General features: G+C 30.6%; 1 protein-coding gene across 1 annotated transcript in view; it reads left to right on the top strand.

Moving 5' to 3' along the window:
* The window catches only part of CRISPLD1 (cysteine rich secretory protein LCCL domain containing 1), a 44,828-nt gene extending 26,689 nt beyond the window's left edge, over nt 1-18,139 (top strand). The window contains exons 8-15 of the mRNA XM_051970018.1: nt 444-504; nt 602-668; nt 1,013-1,143; nt 4,790-4,833; nt 4,929-5,001; nt 11,886-11,961; nt 17,084-17,214; nt 18,006-18,139. Coding sequence (XP_051825978.1) covers nt 444-504; nt 602-668; nt 1,013-1,143; nt 4,790-4,833; nt 4,929-5,001; nt 11,886-11,961; nt 17,084-17,214; nt 18,006-18,057 — 635 coding nt within the window. The 3' untranslated portion in view covers nt 18,058-18,139. The remainder of the gene's footprint in view (nt 1-443; nt 505-601; nt 669-1,012; nt 1,144-4,789; nt 4,834-4,928; nt 5,002-11,885; nt 11,962-17,083; nt 17,215-18,005) is intronic.
* Nucleotides 18,140-18,651: the final 512 nt, after the last annotated feature.

Genomic DNA, 18,651 nt, shown 5'->3' with positions numbered 1-18,651 from the left:
CATGAGGAGAGAAGTGTTGCTGTAACAATTAATATAAATATAATATAAAAGAATGAAAGAAAACATTTAGTCATTGAATGGACTTTCTCTGGAGAATTTATGAAAGGATCTCAACAGGCTAAGAAGCCAAAGATGGATTATATATAAACTAGACTATTAGAGGATTTATGGCTGTAATTGAAATCATGTATATATTAGAATTATGAAAAACATTTGATTAAAGATTTCACATTAGTTCAGATATTGATAACTGACCTTTATTCAGGATTGATTTTTTTGCTATAGGATGAATATTTTCAAAATTAGGACACATGTTCACTATTTGCTTGCAGATATTTTAATACTTTTAAATCAAAATGATCGCATATCTTAAATTTTAAAAAGTCTAACTTCTGTTCTATTATTTAAAATGTTTTTTTGTCATGGTTTGTTCTTATCTTTAGCTCAAATTGTTGCTTGTGAGGTGAGATTAAGAGACCAGTGCAAAGGAACAACTTGCAATAGGTACCCTTTATATTTTTTCCTCAAGATTTTATATAAAGCAATACAAAATTATTTTCAAATATAAACAACTTAGCGTCCTTTCAACTGTTCTATCTAGATATGAATGTCCTGCTGGTTGCTTGGATAGCAGTGCCAAAGTTATAGGAAGTGTACATTATGAAATGGTAAATATGATCAAAAGAATTATTTAACCATTTGTTATTAAACAATTGAAATGATTGGAAGAGGAAGTAAGATATTAGAAGGCAGATATTTTTGTTTATATTCCCAGTGCTTAGCATAAGCACTTAATAAATATCTATTAATTAGAATTAAAGCAAAAATAAATTTCTATTAAATTTTCATCGATACTGAGAATTTTAAATGGATGTTACATATATGATAATTTTACTGTGATCTATTCTTTCTTAAGTCATGTAAATACTTTGATATTCTTTTTGACCTAAAACTGTGATGTTTCATCATGAAAATAACTTACTCTGTGTTTTCCCTTTCACTTCCCCCGAAGCAATCAAGCATCTGTAGAGCTGCAATACATTATGGAATAATAGACAATGATGGTGGTTGGGTAGATATCACTAGACAAGGAAGAAAACATTATTTCATCAAATCCTATAGAAATGGCATTCAGTCGATTGGGTAAGTGTAAAACAATTTATTTAGAAACACATTATTGTAGGTTATAAAATAGCATTTTTCTTTTCAGAAAATCTCTGCTCTATATTAAACAAACAGGATGTCATTTATTTTCAAATTGAAGTATGCAATAATGTAACTAAAGCTACTATCTCTATATGTAGGAGTGTGTGTATATGCGTGTTTGTGCGTGCGTGTGTGTGTGTGTTTGTGTACATTTGTATGTACAGATTAGATACTTAGAGGGTAGAAACCTAGCAATAGAAGGATAGAGAAAAATATTAAAAATCAGAGTCTACTTTTCTTTGTTGAACACTAAAAAAATCAAATTTTTAAAAGAGGTTAGTAGAAGATAAATTGGATTTTTCATTTTGAGGGATAGATGACTTAATTTCTTCCTTCATAATTATGACACATCTGATCTATATGAAATTATAATCCATAATTATTTTTAAATTGTGCTTCTAGGATGCCCTGATACTTTAACAGAAATAGTTATCTGTGCAAAACAAAAATCCACATGTGTACTATTATGACCAAATTTCTGAACTGATGTTTAGAAATTCATTTTGAGAGCAAAGTTCTTCTTGTACATAAGAAAATGTCCATATTTAATTTCAGTAGCAAAGTATGATTTTTTTGCCATTTTTATTTGGAAGACAACTTTTCATCTTTTAAATTCAAAACTATATTTCAGGTTTCAGATTAATATTTTTTCTCCATAATTTTGAAAATTAACAGTTACATATTTTGTTTTTCGTGGTGAGAATGATTGACTATTCACAAACATTTTAAGGAATTTGCTTTCTTCATGCTAAGAAGAAATTAAATTTTCCAAAAGTTCTCCTGTGTTTAAGCTGTCATAATATTTCAAAGTAATATTTAAGATATTCTGTTCCCTGAATATACAGTATATTGGTATTTAAGATACTGAAGAACTTAATAGTGATGAATGATTTTATTATAATTTGGTACCTTTTATCAGGACATCATTTGCCTATAATATAAAATATAGTGTAGCTTGGGGGAAAATTCTCAAAAAAAAAGCATTTCATTTGGAAAATTCTTTTTTGGGAGGGAAGAAGAATCATGATTTTTTTGGTTTTAATTCTGTCTTTTTTAGGAATGTGTTTTTCATTTAGATCACAGAATTATAGGTTTAGAGCTATAGGGGATCTTAAAAGACTGCTAATTTATAATTTTAAAGATGGAAAAAAAACTGAGTCTGAGAAAGGTGACAAGGTCATGCAGCTTCAAAGGACTGGAGGCAGGATTGAAACCCAAGTGTTCCACGTTTCCAAGCCCAAGATTCTATTCACAGTGTTTTTTCAACATTTTATATTAATGTGTTGTCTTAAAGTGCAAATAAGCATAAGTTTCATTTGAAGACATATGTAAAAACTCCAGTACAAATTATTTGGATATCATTTGAGTTTAAAACTCTTATATAAAATATCATTAGAGAAGTCTTTTAGTATTTGCTTGCATCTATTTTTAGTCCTGGTTAGAATTCTGTATACAATAGCAAAAATGTCTTTTCCAGTAAATTAGTGAGACATAAAAGATTAATCAATATGGTAAATGTGAAAAGACGGTTGTTAATAGATATGAAATTTTAAAATTCTAATGATAAAATATGTCATTTATCACAACTTTAAGTGTTCATTCATATTAATATAGTGCAACATATTCGTTTTTATTAATTTAACTTTAGATTCTTATTTCGTGTACCAATTAAAAATATTGAATATACTTCTTGCTTTCTCTGTGTATGTGTATATGTGTGTGTATATACATATATGTATATATAAAATATACATATATACATACTCATATACATATGTATATAGTAGAAGGTAGAATAAAATACTGCTTGTGAAATAAATTAATAGAATTTTCCCCCTTTTTCTGTGGGGTATGCTGTAAACATTTTTATAATCATTTTATAATATTTTATTGTACTCTATTTGCATAGGATTAAAATATCCACCCAAAAAGGTTGCTTAAGTGGAGTACATGATAATTAGAGTATGTTTTACACAAGTTTTCAGGTATAGGCAGATTCAGAAACTTCTTATACTGTATTTCAGTAATGATCATTATTATTGATATTTATTAAAATAGAATTGTGGATCGACCTTATTTGCATAATAAAATTTTGTTTTCTTTTTATATTAATGTTTATAGGATAATATTTTCAGTCTGAAACTCAACTCCATCTTGACATATTTGTCTGTGTTCAGTAGTTATCTTTGTATTTATGTAAAATTGAGATTTTGTTGGTGGGGTTGGGGGAAGAGGATAACATACAATATTGAACATTATACAATTTTGAGATAGAAATGAGGGTTTGGAGAGTTAATTTTTCATAATTAACCAATTAACTGTGTTTTTTTTCAACTGTAACTTTGTAGAGTAGCTATGTTCTTGGAAAATTGCTTCAGTCAATTTTAGTATATTTGATATACTAGGGAAGTTTGATGCTTAATGAAAACTGTTATAAAGCAAAAAATGCTTCCATTCATTATATTCATATCTTTATGTGAAAATATTGGATCTATTTAAAACAATGTAGAGCTGCATTTGAAATCCAATATTTGAGATTGATTTAATATAGATTTCTTCCCATTATACATTTTATTTAATGCAATTTAAGATCTGGAATATAACAAGGCATAAATTGGAGGAAAGTTCCAATAAAATGTAATGAAAACTATTTCTGTCATTTTCATAATATATTCCTGCAGTAGCTAGGATTTGCAGAATTTAGATTTATGGTGACCTTACTCATTCAAGATATATAAAGTTTCTGAATAATTTTATTGTCACAAAGCCATACCTAACTTTTCAGAATGTGCTAATAATATGGTCTAAGAATGATATGAGTTGTCTTATAGTATTACTAACTATATTGATTTTAGGCCTATTATGTTGGATATTTTTGGCATCATTTTATTCTTTTGGTGGTTTTTATTAGATAGTCTATTTTTAGGAAATTCGCAAGAGGGTAAGAACTATTGTTTTCAAATATTATGGTATCCAAACTCTTTGCTTTCTCTCATCTACTTTCATTTCTAACCCAGTTACGTAACACTCTTTGGGATGCCAAAAAAGGCAAAGACAAGGGAAAAGTGTGTTGAGAGTGGTGTTAAATACTCAGGCAGTACTTAAATAGAGGACTCTCGTTTCCCAAATTGGTGCTATTTCACTTACATAAAGTTGTTATCTCATTTTGTGATAAGACTGTAAAAAGATTTTCATTACAGTATGCTGGAGTTTTGTAGTAAATGTTAGTTTCCTTTGGAATGAAAGTTCACAAAAACAAATTATTTTTATTTTGTTAAAAACACATTTTTAAGTGGACATTCAAAAATTTTACTATTGATATTTTGTGAACTTAGAATAAATAAGAGCATTTTAAACTTTGCATTTGACATATAATTTATTGTTTTTAGTTAATCATTATCATGTGTTAAATATTCCCATTGAAAATTCCAACAAGTACAGATGTATTTTAGATTCAATGTAATTTACTTACATTTTAGTAAAAAAAAAAAAATCAAAGCTATGTTAGTATTATTAGCAGTATTGATGACAGTCTTGATATGCCTAAGAAAACTATTGACTCATTCTTTTTTTTTATCTTTAGCAAATATCAGTCTGCTAATTCCTTCACAGTCTCTAAAGTGACAGGTTAGCAATTATGTTTTAAATCTTATTTTAATACTGCTGATTTTTATTGTTCTCTCTATGTGTTTATTAATTTGTATTTACATTTTTTTCTTTAGTTCAAGCCATCACTTGTGAAACAACTGTGGAACAGTTATGCCCATTTCACAAGCCTGCTTCCCATTGCCCGAGGTAAGATTCTTAAAAACTTTGCTGGATCATCATCTATATTACAACCTTAAATTCTGCACCATCTTGTCCCCTTATCTCTCTGGTCACTCTATCTTTGTGAATTTGTTATCTTCTATAGGTGTAATTAACATCTATATATTCTACCTAAATCTCTTCTGAGTTCTAGTCTTGTATCTCACCAACTGACTTTTGGGTAATTGCCAATTAAATTTCTTGTCTCAGTTTCAATATGTTCCAAACTGAACTCATTGTCTTTTCCATCAAACCAACCACTCTTCTACTCTTTATTTCTATGAAAGATAGCATTATCTATCTAATCATCTAAGATTGCAACAGTAAGTAAACTTCAGTTCTCTGTTCTCCCCATTCCACAAATTGTAAAGTTTCTTGATGGAAGAAGATGTTTAATTTTTCTCTTTAGCTTTGCATACACATAGTAGGAGATCAATATATGCTTTTGGTTTTATAGATTTTCTGTGACATTCCTTGTTATTGCTATTGGGTCATGTCTGACACTTTTTTTCACCTTTTCCACTTTGCATGGAAAATATGCAGGAATAGTTTTGTTTTTCTTCTCCAGCCCATTTTACAGATGAGGAAGCTGAAGCAAACAGGGTTAAGTGACTATCCCAGCCTCACACAGCTTGTAAGATTCCAAAGCCAAATTTTAACTCAGTAAAAGGAGTCTTCTTGACTCCAGACCCAGCAGTCTGTTTAGTATACCATCTAGTTGCCATCTTTCAAAAACAGATAAGACTAAATATATGGTCTGTTTTTAAAAGTACTTAGTTGCTCTTTTTAATCATCTTTTAACTTTTCTTCTGTATTTTGTAATTCCAAAAAAAAAAACAAAAAAAAAACAGACTTAGATGAGCAAAAAAGGTCATTGCCTTTCATTTGTTAAGTACCTACTATGTGACAGCATTATATAGGGGGAAATTGGTGATTCAAAGACAAAAAGTAAATAATTGGTACCCTGAAGGAACTTATAGTATAAAGGATTAAAAATATTTGTTCAAAGAAAGACCTCAATGTTGAGAGTTTTTCATTAATGTTTAATTGCATTCAACAAATACTTAAGTGCATCCTATATACTATGTACAAAGAACGTGACATAGCAATGTATTCAAAATGTACTCAATAAATATTTCTTGAATGAAATTAGCTTCTATTGTAAATATGAAGGCACCCAAGCTACAATTACTACTTATGTCTTCAGGTTACAGATATTCTGATGAAGATGTAAACATTAATACATAGGATAAGAGTGTTTTCTCTAAAAATACAAACACAAATGAAATGTGATAGGCAAGTCTCTCTCTTTCAATTTATTTATCATAATGAATATATAGTAAGTATGTTGAATTACACCTGATAAATTATAATTATCTACTTAAGTTTATAAATATTTTGTTTACTAAAGGAAGGGAGCTCTTTGGGCCATTTCATAATAATTAAATAGTTAAATTATTAGTTTTAGTGATTGGCTGAAATTTTTCAGAATTTCCATTTTAGTCATACTGTGAAAAAAAAACACAGACCAAAACAAAAGAAAACACTACCAACAAAAACACTACAAGAAAAATGAAGTAAAAAAAAAAAGTAGTATGCTTTGATCTGTTTTCAGTCTCTGTAAGTTCTTTCTCTGGAAATGAGTGTCACACAGCAAGGAAGTGTTACATATTTGAGATTGGATTTGAACTCAGATCCTCCCAACTCCAGGGCCAGTTTTGTTTTTACTGTGCTATCTAGCTGCCCCCTTGGATATAATATTTTTCATAATGACTTTTTTGGATTTATCTTCTGTTTAAAAGGTTTAAAAAGTCTCAGCTTTTACATATATGAAATTTTGAATTGAGTTTACTTTATTGATTTTATGTCTTTAAAAGACACATTTTGCTATGAATAAAAACAACCTCTGGGATTCTGAAACTTCAGTTGAGTAATGTATGCTAATCTAATTTGGTAAAAATAATGTTCTCATTAGGAGTTCAATGTACCAATGAAATCACAAGTCTCTTATCTCAGACAAAATGCAATATACACTAAGTTCTATAAACCAGAGAAGAAGAGTTATCTTGTTACTTTGTAGTCACATTATATATGTTACCAAAGTAATGGAAAATTTAGGAAAAGAAGAAATATATTTTAGTAAGTAATCATTCCATTTTGTGCATTCAGAATATTGTGGGTAACCTTAGAAAACTCTTCATTCTTTAGGTTCCTTGGTGGGGGGATAACATCAAAAAGAAAGAAGACTCATGCTCTTTGGTACTTCTAACTCCATGTTTGGTGGGTGGGGCATCTTTTCGTGGTTTGCAGAGAAAGCATCAATATTGAAGATTGTCTTGACTTTCTGCAAGCTTATAAATATTGCTCAACCACTGAAGTACTGTGTAGCTACAATCAGTTTTATCTGGGATTATTTTGAGTGCTCCAAAGCAGTGGGGTTTTGAAATCATTCCAACAAAGTTGAAAGTCTTAAATGATGGTGGCTTCTCTGTTCTTTGAATTTTTTTTAACCCTTAATCATTCCCTTTCCTGAAAGTTTCCCTTACCTGTAATTATTCTAAAGAAATAACAAAATAAACAAGTTAAGGGGTAATTTTTTAAATGACAAATTATGTCACTTTGGGGCACACATTGAAATGATTCCTTTAGACTGACAATTGTAATCTTTATGAAAGAGAAACTTGTTTTGTCCTACTGAAATTTGAATCTGTAATCTTAACTTTTAAAAACATTTCATAAAAAAACCTAAGCTTAGGGACAATCAAATTAAGGTTTTTTTTTTATAAAGTTCTAAACATTCTATAAAGTTCTAAAATATAAAGTATTTTTATAAAGTTCTAAGTATTATTTCTCTCATTTATACAAATTCTTATATGCCCTTTGTAAGTAAAGAAGGATAACAATTAAAAATGGAGCTCCACCAGAATACCATAAATCTCAAATATAAAATTACTGATTGTCAAGAGTTTTGAAGTATACCATGAGTCAAATCATGTTTCCCAAAGTATACTTACACAAAGGAAGAGTCTAATATAATCTGATTAACTTTTAAGGCAAATAATAAGCCTGTTTCTTAATATGAATGTAAAAAATTAGTCAACTCTATAATGGCCAGGCTACTTTTTTAATGTCCAGGCTCTCTGGAGAGTCTCAGGATCAGTCAGAGTCAGGATCAATTAAAGTCCTTGGTCTTTAGGGGAAGAAGTGAAGGAGGCAGGCAAGCTGCCATGCAGCTTGCCAAAGATGAATCCTGGAGTCTGGATCCTGAAATCTCTCTCCTCCTGGTCCTTTGTCCTTTGGCAGAGCAACTCTGATGCTCTCCCACAGCCCTCCAATCCTTGTCTACAGTTATCTCACCACCACATATTCAGCAAGTACCAACAGTGAGGAAAGCCACCACATCATCAACTCACCTAAATATATATATATAGAACCATTATCTCACATAGAATAGGTAATTAGCCTTAAGTGCTCTGCTGTCTGATTCAAGTACAACTTTTCAGAGTTTTCAGCCTTCTACAAAGCTAAATGCTCACACACACTACAGATTACTGACTAGCCACCATCTGAGGAGCTACTGATTTCATGCATTGTACTATTGTACAATATACTATGTATACGGAACTATTCGCCAAGGAACTCACCCAACCAAAGCTGATTTCTCTTAGCATCAAACAAAAAGAGAATAGACTAGCAAAAAGCCTGCTTTCAGATTCTGCATAGTTTTACTGATAAATAAATCAGCTATAACCTGAGAATATTAGACTTAGGAAGATCCTCAGCCATCATCTAGTACCATCTATATATCAAACAAGTTTGGGTTTCTTTTATTTAAATAAAAATTCTGCTCCAAAACTTGATTTACTATTATTTAACATCCCCCCATCCAGGGCTTTCTCTGTTGTCTTCTTGCCTCACCCTTTTCTTCCCTATCCATCTATCCCTCCACATATTTCTTTACACATTTTGGAGGGTGCTATACTCTTCATGGTATATATGTAGTGTTGCCTATTGAATCTACTTCAAATGTGAATAGTTTTTTTCAGAACTATGAACCCTCCTCCCCCCTCTAAGGCTTCTGTATCTATTCTACCTCTGCACCTCCTTTGTATAACATGATTACAATTTTTACCATTACTTTGCCAGTCTCTTTTGCACTTACCCTGGTGTTGATGTAAATCTTCAAAATAAAGTATACATTTTCTATGTTAAAAAAACACACAATTTGTCCATGTTTAAAGTTTGTCCATGATGAGTTCCTTAAAAGTGTTCTTTGGCTCTTCTAAGTTAAATTTTCTGTTAAGTTTGAATTTGATTGACAGAAAGTCTTGGAAATTTGCAAGTTCATTGAATGTCTGTTTTTTGCCATTCAAAATGATAGATTATTTTGCTGAATATGATATTTTGGCCATTGGCGTAGTTCTTTTGCTTTTCTGTAGATATGACTCCAAGGCTTGCAGTCTTTTATTGAAGCTGCTGATAAGTCTTGTACAAGTCTAATTGTAATTCCAATATATTTGAATTTTTTTCTTGTTTCTTGCAAAATTTTATCTTCGATCTTGGGGTTTCAAAATTTGTCAATAATATTTTTATGTGTTTTCCACAGAGAATCTCTTTGAGGTGATGATCAGTGGTTTTATTTTCTATTTCTACTTTCCCCTCATGTTCTCTCATTCTAGGATTTTCTAGGATTATTTCCTGCTTTATTGTGTCGAGGTTGTCTTTTTGGTCACAACTTTCTGGCAGTCTAATTATTCTTAAATTTGCTCTTCTTGATCTGTTCTCCAGATCTGTTGTTTTTCTTATGAGATGTTTCACATTCTGCTTTATTTTCTCATTCTTTCTAATCTGTCTTATTATTTTTTGATCTCTCATAGCTTCACTGGCTTCTCCTTGCCTGATATTAATTTCAGAGATATTTTCATCTTTGAAACTCTGTACCTCCTTTTCTAATTGGTTAAATTATTTTTTCATAATCTTGTTTTTCTTGAATAGTTTTAATTTTTTCTTTAGTTTTTCCTTAATGTCTCTCATTTAATTTTTTAATTCTCTTTAGAATTCTTCTATAAATCCTCTCTAGACAGAGAGTCAGTTCATTGTTCTTTGTGGTAGAAGCTTTTTTTTTTTTAAACTGAAGTGTTCTTCTCTGAAGATGAATCTCAGTCTTCCTTGTTCCCATAATATGTTTAAATGGATGGGGTTCTTCTTTTCTAATTCATTTTTTAATAAGAGGTATTTGCATAAGCACCTCTAATCAGGGGGTGAGGAGAAGTTCTTCCCCAAGTCTTCAATCTTCAATCAAGAGAGTTTGAAATTTACCAACCTACTCTGCCATCTACCTAAGATCCTCCTCTAGATATATTTTTTTAAAGTGCTTACCACAGTACCTGATAGAGATTCTATAAATGTTTATTCCTTTTCCTTCCCCCAACCTGTCTCAGGTTCTAACCTGAATTCATGCTATTTGCATCCTTGAATTTATTCCTCCTTTAAAGTGCATTTTTCCTTTCCTACTTTCAGATCATCTTTTCTTCTTTTGTCTCTGTGTTTCTTTACTTATCCCAATCCTTAACTGGACTCCCCCAGTTCCCTTGCTATTTCTCCCCAAAACCTTGACTTATCACTCATCCTCCCACGTAAAAGTGATTTCATCTTAAAATTTTGTGGAACAAATTGTGTTCATATCATTCTTGTTTATACCATTATTTGTTTATTTTTGCTTCCCTCTTACCATTGTATTGTAAATTGTCTAAGAACAGGGATCCATGTCATTTATTTATGTACCCCCAATGACTTGTCGTAGTCATTTTTGATAGATTGTTTGGATGAATAGATAATGAATTAGGAAAGAAAGGCTATTCAATATCTTATTACCTCAAAATTACTTTTGTAATAGGACATTATGGGAAATAGTACAGAATATCTCCCTATAGGTTTTCAAAACCTCACTTTCCAACCAAAAGTCCCTGAATTAATTTATTTTATTACATTTTACTTTTTAAATTGCCTTAAAATTGTATGAGTGTATACACATGCACACATATGTATATTTGTGTATTGAAAAGAAGTGCTATCTGAAACTGAAAAATGAATCAGCTATTCCTATTGTAAGTAGAAGAATATCTGAAAGCATTATCTAAAATATTTACTTTGGTAGTTTTCTGACAAGGTATTACTTTTCTTTTGAGTGTGTGCCAAGTTTTTAGCATTCTAAGAATTTCCTTTATTTTTTTGAAGTTATCTGTGCCTCTCTATGCTGTGTGTTTGTTCTTGTTGTTATCCATTTTATATATTTCTCTTTTGAGAAATTCCAATTGGAACATGCTTAAGGAAACTTGATTTTTTTTTCTGACAGCTCCTTGAGCTGAGAAAATGCAGGTCATCTAAACTTGGTGTGGTTAGTCGAGCACTAATAGTGTTTGTATAAGGAATAGAGATCTGGAAAAATGTTTAAAGCTGAGGCATATAACATCTTCATGAATGAGGCAGGCAAAAGTTTCAGAATTACTCCCTTGATTATATTAGTGAATTGTAAAATAACATTGGGGATGTACTTTTTACAAAACCTATTAAGTTCCAAAGACATATGGAAAAGTTACTTCTTAAGTGATATGCAAGGTTTTTGTTGTTTTTTGTTTGTTTGTTCGTTTGTTTTCTTAGCCCATAAAATTAGAACAAGGCTGGGAAAATGGGAGAAAACATTATACTAAACTCTAGGGAAAGTTAAAAATAAGTTGGACAAATGATTTGTACTTTCAGATTCATGCACTTATCATAGTTTATAAAAAGAAATAGGAAAAAATATTGGTCAGGGTTATTTTTTGATATTTTATATCTACAAATGTATATTTTTTATAAAATATATTTTTCAGGGTATACTGTCCTCGCAATTGCATGCAAGCAAACCCTCACTATGCTCGTGTAATTGGAACTCGAATTTATTCTGATGTAAGTAACCTAATTTGTATAATTCTAAAGTACTTAATCATGAACTGTATACCATTAGCTTTTTGTATCCACATGGCAAAGCAAGGGAAAAATATAGGTTGATGTACATGCATTTTAAACAAGTGTATAGTGGAGTTGCAAAATAAATCTTATTCATAATTGTTTTCTGGTCATAAACATTATCACCATTTTACTAAACTATTTATTCCTTAGGACTGAATTAATCTATGTTTGGTTAAGAATAAGAATGTGGAGTTAAACTTAAATATATAAAAACGTGAATATATATATATATATATATATATATATATGTATGTATGTACATATATATATATATCAGTGTTTTTTCTGTTTTCTTCTTATCCAATTTCCTGACTCATGAAGAAAATTTCTTGTAATATTATTAGGAAAGAAAAAAAGCAGGTCATTTATTGGCATTATGTGAAAAGGAATAAAATAAAATGTATCTTGTATTAACAATACTTTTATTACCAACATGACATTTTAGGAATTTAGATTCCAATTGAGACCATGAGATTAATACTTAAAAAGAACAGATAGATGAGGATGTAGAAATGAATGATGTAAGCAGAGTAAGGGAGGTTTACTGTGGAGTTTTCATGGAAAAATATTTAGGCTAAGTTTTTAACTATGGGTAAGCTAAAAGATAAAATGAAAGCAATCTACATATGTCTCAAAGACAAGAAGAAATAAGCTGCATACAAGGTTTACAACAAGGTAGTTTGCTTATCTAGAATGAAAAGTGTAAGCTTGGCTAACCCCCACATGCAAAATCTGAAGACAGTTACTTTGGAAGAGGACAGAACTGGTACCTTGAAACATATAGATGGAGGGTCCCTATAATCTGTTATAGACTTTTAAGCAATTAGAATTCACATAAACAATAATTGAGGAAAATTATTTTTGCTGCCCATGAATGTCATGAAAACCTCATCTCTCTTGGTAATATCTTAGAATGTTAAAACTAAATGGTAGACAGCCAATTCTTTTTATTATGCAAATGAAGAAACTGACTATAGAAAGAAGAGAAATAAAGTTGTCCAAGGAGACATAGCTGAGGATAGTCACAGCTGGGGCCAGAATCATTATCTTCTGTTGATGCATCTAGCATCTAGCATCTTACTTGTCTAACTGAAGCAGTTATTTTTTTGATAGCTCTCAATCCTAAACAATTAATTTCTAAGTTCTATTGGTGCTATCTTCTCATCTTCCTCCTTTTCTTTTCATTTTCACTGCTAGTGTCCTTATCACTTGGACTATTACTGCTTTTCCTTCTTTGTACTTTATTCTACTTCCTCCCCTTACCAGACACTCAAAGCAAAGTTCTTCTTATGTTAAGCTTCTTCTAAAAACATTTTATTTCCCTACTTAATAAGCTTCTAAGATATCAAAAGCTCTTGATCATCTAACCTCAGCTTAATTTTCTAAATGTATCTTCTCTTACTATCATTATACTCCATCATTTTGCCTTGTCCATAAAAATTCTGTAAAAAAACAGGGTTTCCCCAAAATTCTTAATACAGTTTTATACTTTATAGGTTAAAGTTTCACTAGGACATTTGGTACATATATCTGTTGAAATCAGAAATTTTTTCATTCTCTGAGAATGAGGAACTCTATCAAATAAATATCCCAGATATTTGTAACCTCTGTGCAAACATGTATGTCTGTGTCTGTGTTTGTGTCTGTATATGTCTCTTTGTAAGTTTGTGTATCTGTGATTTCCTCAAGATAAGAAACTTGTTCTGAAAAAACTTCTACCAATTCAGTTTGATCACTACCTTTCAAATTATCATTTTAGGGACATACCTTGGAAAATTAAGAAGTTACTTATCCAGAGTCACATAATTTTTTGGGGATGTATTTATTTATGTTTGTAGATTTTTTCTGGATGTTTGAGAAGTAAAAATATGGCTTCTACCTGAGAATTCCAAATTTGTCTACAAATTTTATACATTATTTCAGTTCAGCATCTCATAAAATTTATTATAAATTCTTTTTTTCTTAATTATCCCTGAATCAAAAACCTTTTATAACTTCCATATCAAAGTACTCTCAGATATTGGTTTTCTAAGTAAAGTTTTTCTTTTATAAAAGTATCTAGTTCCTTAAGATTGCAAATTCATAAAAAATTTTACCATTCTCAGAATTCAAGGAAAATGAATTGGTTGCACACAGTAAGCTCATTTTCCCCCCTGGAATATTGAGACAGATAAATTGAGACCCTTATAAATAAAAAAGAAAATCTAATAACAAATTGTAAAATATGCAATTCACTTCCAAGGAGCAGTCTCACTTCAAGTAAAGTATAAAAGAGCTGGGGGAGGGGAGGAAACAGGGGTGATGTGGGTAAAAACAAAAGAATTTGTCCTGGTTCTGGCCCTTACTTTTATGTCCCTTGAATGACTCACTTATATTCCATGGATTTTAATTTCCTCATTTGTAAAATAAGGGCATTAAATTAGGTAGACTTTGGAGTTCATTTCAACTCTCTCTCTATATGTCTGTCTTTTTGGGAACTGATTTGTCTTTGTTGTCACTATATATGTAGATACAGCTCACACATTTAATTCTTGAAAAAAGATTTTGGACTTTCATTCTGGTTAATTGCAAATTCTTTGTGTTCAATATAAGTGAGTACCATTGTTCCACTATAAATTCTTCATTGTTTTCACACTGTGCATCTTTGTTCTGGGAAAGACTGGATATGAAGAGAAAATCCTTTTTGACCTTTGAACTTGATTAGGAATGCATACCAGCTACCCAGGCATAGGAGAAAGGATTGCTTAAGAATACTTTAAAGTGCTTAAAATTTAATGAATGGTATATCCAGGCACTTTTTATTCCTTTGGAACATGTTGATAATTCTCTTCTAACAGAACAGGATGAATTGTGAAATGTGTGCTGAATTATTGTTAATCCAATCTCTTATGAATTATATCAAATGCAAATATTAATTGAGTTAGGGGCTTAAGACTATGATTAAAATGCCTTTGCAGAGTCATGATGTACATTTGTAGACAGCAACCACTGTACTGTATTACTAAAGGGGAGAAATAATTAAGGTGCTTGGCATTTAGATTCCCTAATAAGTTAAATACCAAAATATAACAGAAAGTTCAGATTGTAGGATCAAAGTAAGGTTGTATAATTATGGATGAAATGTTTATTTACATTAACATATAGCACTCATGGGACAGACCTTATTTGTAGAAAGTGAAAAAAAAAAGAATCTAAATTAATGATATAAGGATTAAAGAAGATACATGAGGACCTGGAATAGGAAATATATTATCTTGTTGCGGGGTATTTGGGAAGTCTTCAAGCAAAAAGTATGTCATTTTAATCTAACCACACTCAACTGCAAAAAAAAAAAAATATTTTAGTAGGATATTTGGGAGAAAGGTAATGTTAAACAAAACATTTTGAAGAACTCATAGATTATTACTTCATCTTCATAAGAATTCTTAATCTATTATCTGTAAACATAGTTTAAAAAATATTTCAATCATTGTATTTCAATACAATTGGTTTCCTTTGTGATCCTATATATTTTATTTCACATATTAAAAACATTCTAAGATTATATAGGTCAGTATGCTTCTCTGAACTTCCAGAGGTGTTCGTGGTGTACAAAAAAAGTAAACAATCCTTGCTCTAGGAATAGAATTGTTCTTATAATCATAAAGTAATTTAAAATGTGAACATCTTTCATTCAACCAGTAAGTGCCTTTTCTCATGAATTCTACCTCAGGGATACTTTTTTTTTTGTAATGGATAATTAAAGTATTATTAAAGGAATTATATATTATATTATATATAAATTAAAAGAAATTCTATGTAAGGGATCTATGAACCCCCAATATTATTAATTCCTTGAGTGATGAATATTATATTCCTTCTCTGCCTTAGTAGACTGTCTTCGTTATTTGCAATGGTTGTAAAAATTAATTACCTAATGGTAGAATGGTAGTCTAATACATCTAAAGGTAGATTTTTAAGGATAAACTTTTTCACATTTAACCTGTTTGGTCCTTGGTCAACAGAATTCCATTATGTTTCTAGACTTTTTTGGATGGTTTTCCAGTATAGAACCTGCTAGACATTGCATTGTATGGCATAGCTTTTAAGTACCCAGAGTCATCTTTATGCCAGAATGATGCATCAGAATAGGACATGTAAGGAAACAGAGAAGGGTCTTCTAATTTTTCCATTATCACCTGTTTTTTATTCCAAATCCCTTTGCTCTTTCATAACATTATGCTATTTCCAGGAGATGAGCTGGAAGGGTTAGCAAAATAGTTTATACCCAAAGCTCACGCAAAATGTTTTTGTGAAATCTGTTGGTAAATGTTAATTGAATAAAATGAATTAATGAATGAAAATCATCAGAAATTCTACTGTACCCGGCATGATTATCAGATATTTTCAGTATTCCATTTCAAACCAACTATTTAGTCAACAACTATCATTCAAAATCTAGGAGAACTGTGACTATTTTTCCTTTTTTCTATTAATTATTCACTTTAGGAAGTGTCATGTCCTAACATACCCCTACCTCAAAGGGAAAAATAAATGTAGACTAAAATAGCCAAACCAATAATTCTTCATTCTGAATATGATTGTTTTGAGTTAATTAAAAATTTTAAGAATAGCCATAATGAATATTCTTAAAAGGAGAGAAAATAAACTAGATTATTAACTAGTTTCTGCCACTAGATCCTGTTCAGGAGGATTGTGTAAGCCATTTGAGCAGTAGCTATTTTTGGCCAAGCGGAATTGTAAGATGATTCACCTCACTATTTCAATACTATGGCCTGTTTGGTTTTATGATTTTCTTGTTTGACCTTTTTTCATATCTCTGGACATTAGTCCAGATTGACTGCAGAGTCCAGAAATAGATTAGATGACCCTGAAGTTCATGTCATACGTCACATCTATGGACCTTTATAATTTTTTAATTGATCATGGCCTTTTGATGCAATATATCTTGTCAATTGCTTACTTAAATAAATCTTTGAATTTATGATTATTTTGTAAAATGTAACTTAAGGAAACTTAATTGCAAAATGAAATGATTTTTTTTCTTTCACTCTCTCAGGTGTCTAGTATTTGCAGAGCAGCCGTTCATGCTGGTGTAGTTCTTAATCAGGGTGGTTATGTTGATATTATGCCAGTAGACAAGAGAAAAGTTTATATTGCTTCCTTTCAGAATGGCATCTTTTCAGAAAGGTAAAATCTATCATTAACAACTAGTATAATTAACCTATTTCTCAGTTAACAGGTCTATATAGTTGATAGGGTTTAAGGGTCAAGTAACTAGGGCAGCATGTGAATTTATCATGCTTTTGTGTAGCAGTTGGCCCTTAAATTACTGGAGAAACTGCAGTAGCAGAACTGCCTGTCTCCTTTAAGCTTTTAACTCATGGCCTGAAAAGCTGATTACTAGTCAAAACAACTCTATTGTTAATTAGTCTTACAAAAATATTTAATAAAATATATTTTCTTCATTTCTGGATTTTCCTAGAGTAAATGCATTTTAAATTATTATTGTTGAGAATTGCACAGAGTCATTTGCTTTATCTAAATTAACTGAAATTTATATAGTTAACATAGTTGCATGATGTGTGTGTTTGAAAGAAAAAGAGAGAGAGAGAGAGAGAGAGAGAGAGAGAGAGAGAAAGAGATAAACATAAAAGGAACAAACAGAAACAGAGACTGAGAAAGAAAAAAGGCACACAGAGAAAGAATGAGAGAGAGAAACAGACAAACAAATAGACAGAGACATAGACAGAAGGAGGGGGGAGGAAGAGAGGAAAGGAGAGAGTTCAAAAGAATTAATATATTTGATTTTCCCTAAAATCCCAATCACTCCTTTAGAGAAAATTAGATTCTGTTTTCCCTATTAACTTGACTAAGAAGAAAATTATATGAGTATTTAGAATCTATTATGCCATTCTCATAAACATTTTTTCACTCATGCCTATAATTTATGTTTTTTTTTTTTTTTTATTATTTTGCAGTTTGCAGAATCCTCCAGGAGGGAAGGCATTCAGAGTATTCGCTGTTATTTGAATAGGCAAATAAAAATGCACAATGTTAAAATGAATACTTGGAAGGGGATGATAAAGATAAATCAGATTGCTACATTGTACTTCTAAATTGTATAAAGCTGTATGTAACATTGTTGTATAGAAGATATCAACTATTTGTAGTCCCCAAAAATGTCAGTGCATGTAAATCTGGATTAATTTTGTAAAATAAAAATATGGGATATTATTAGAAAAATATCTTGAATATGAAGCAGTTTCAAAAATCCTGTGTTGAATATTGCTATATTTTCTTAGCAATTATTTCTGTTATGATTAATGACAGTCATATATGGGCTACCTTTCTTCTATCCGAATGTTATTATGTGGTGCTTTATGTTTGCCACTAATCTAATAAATCTAAAAACATAAAATGGATGACCTCAGAGAGATCACCTTGTACATTTAAAAATAGCTAACTGAAAATGAATAGAAACGGTGCTGTCATTATTTCCATTTTCTAAAATCTGCTATTACCCAAATAAGTTCCAGTGTTTTTCAAATTTGTTTCTGTACAGTTTTCCCATCTTTTAACTTTAGGCATGAGTTGTGTTCATACTTCATATTGGTTTGCTATTTT

Source organism: Antechinus flavipes, chromosome 1, assembly GCF_016432865.1.
Source record: "Antechinus flavipes isolate AdamAnt ecotype Samford, QLD, Australia chromosome 1, AdamAnt_v2, whole genome shotgun sequence".
NCBI classification, from domain to species: domain Eukaryota; kingdom Metazoa; phylum Chordata; class Mammalia; order Dasyuromorphia; family Dasyuridae; genus Antechinus; species Antechinus flavipes.
This window is presented reverse-complemented; position numbering and strand designations above follow the sequence as displayed.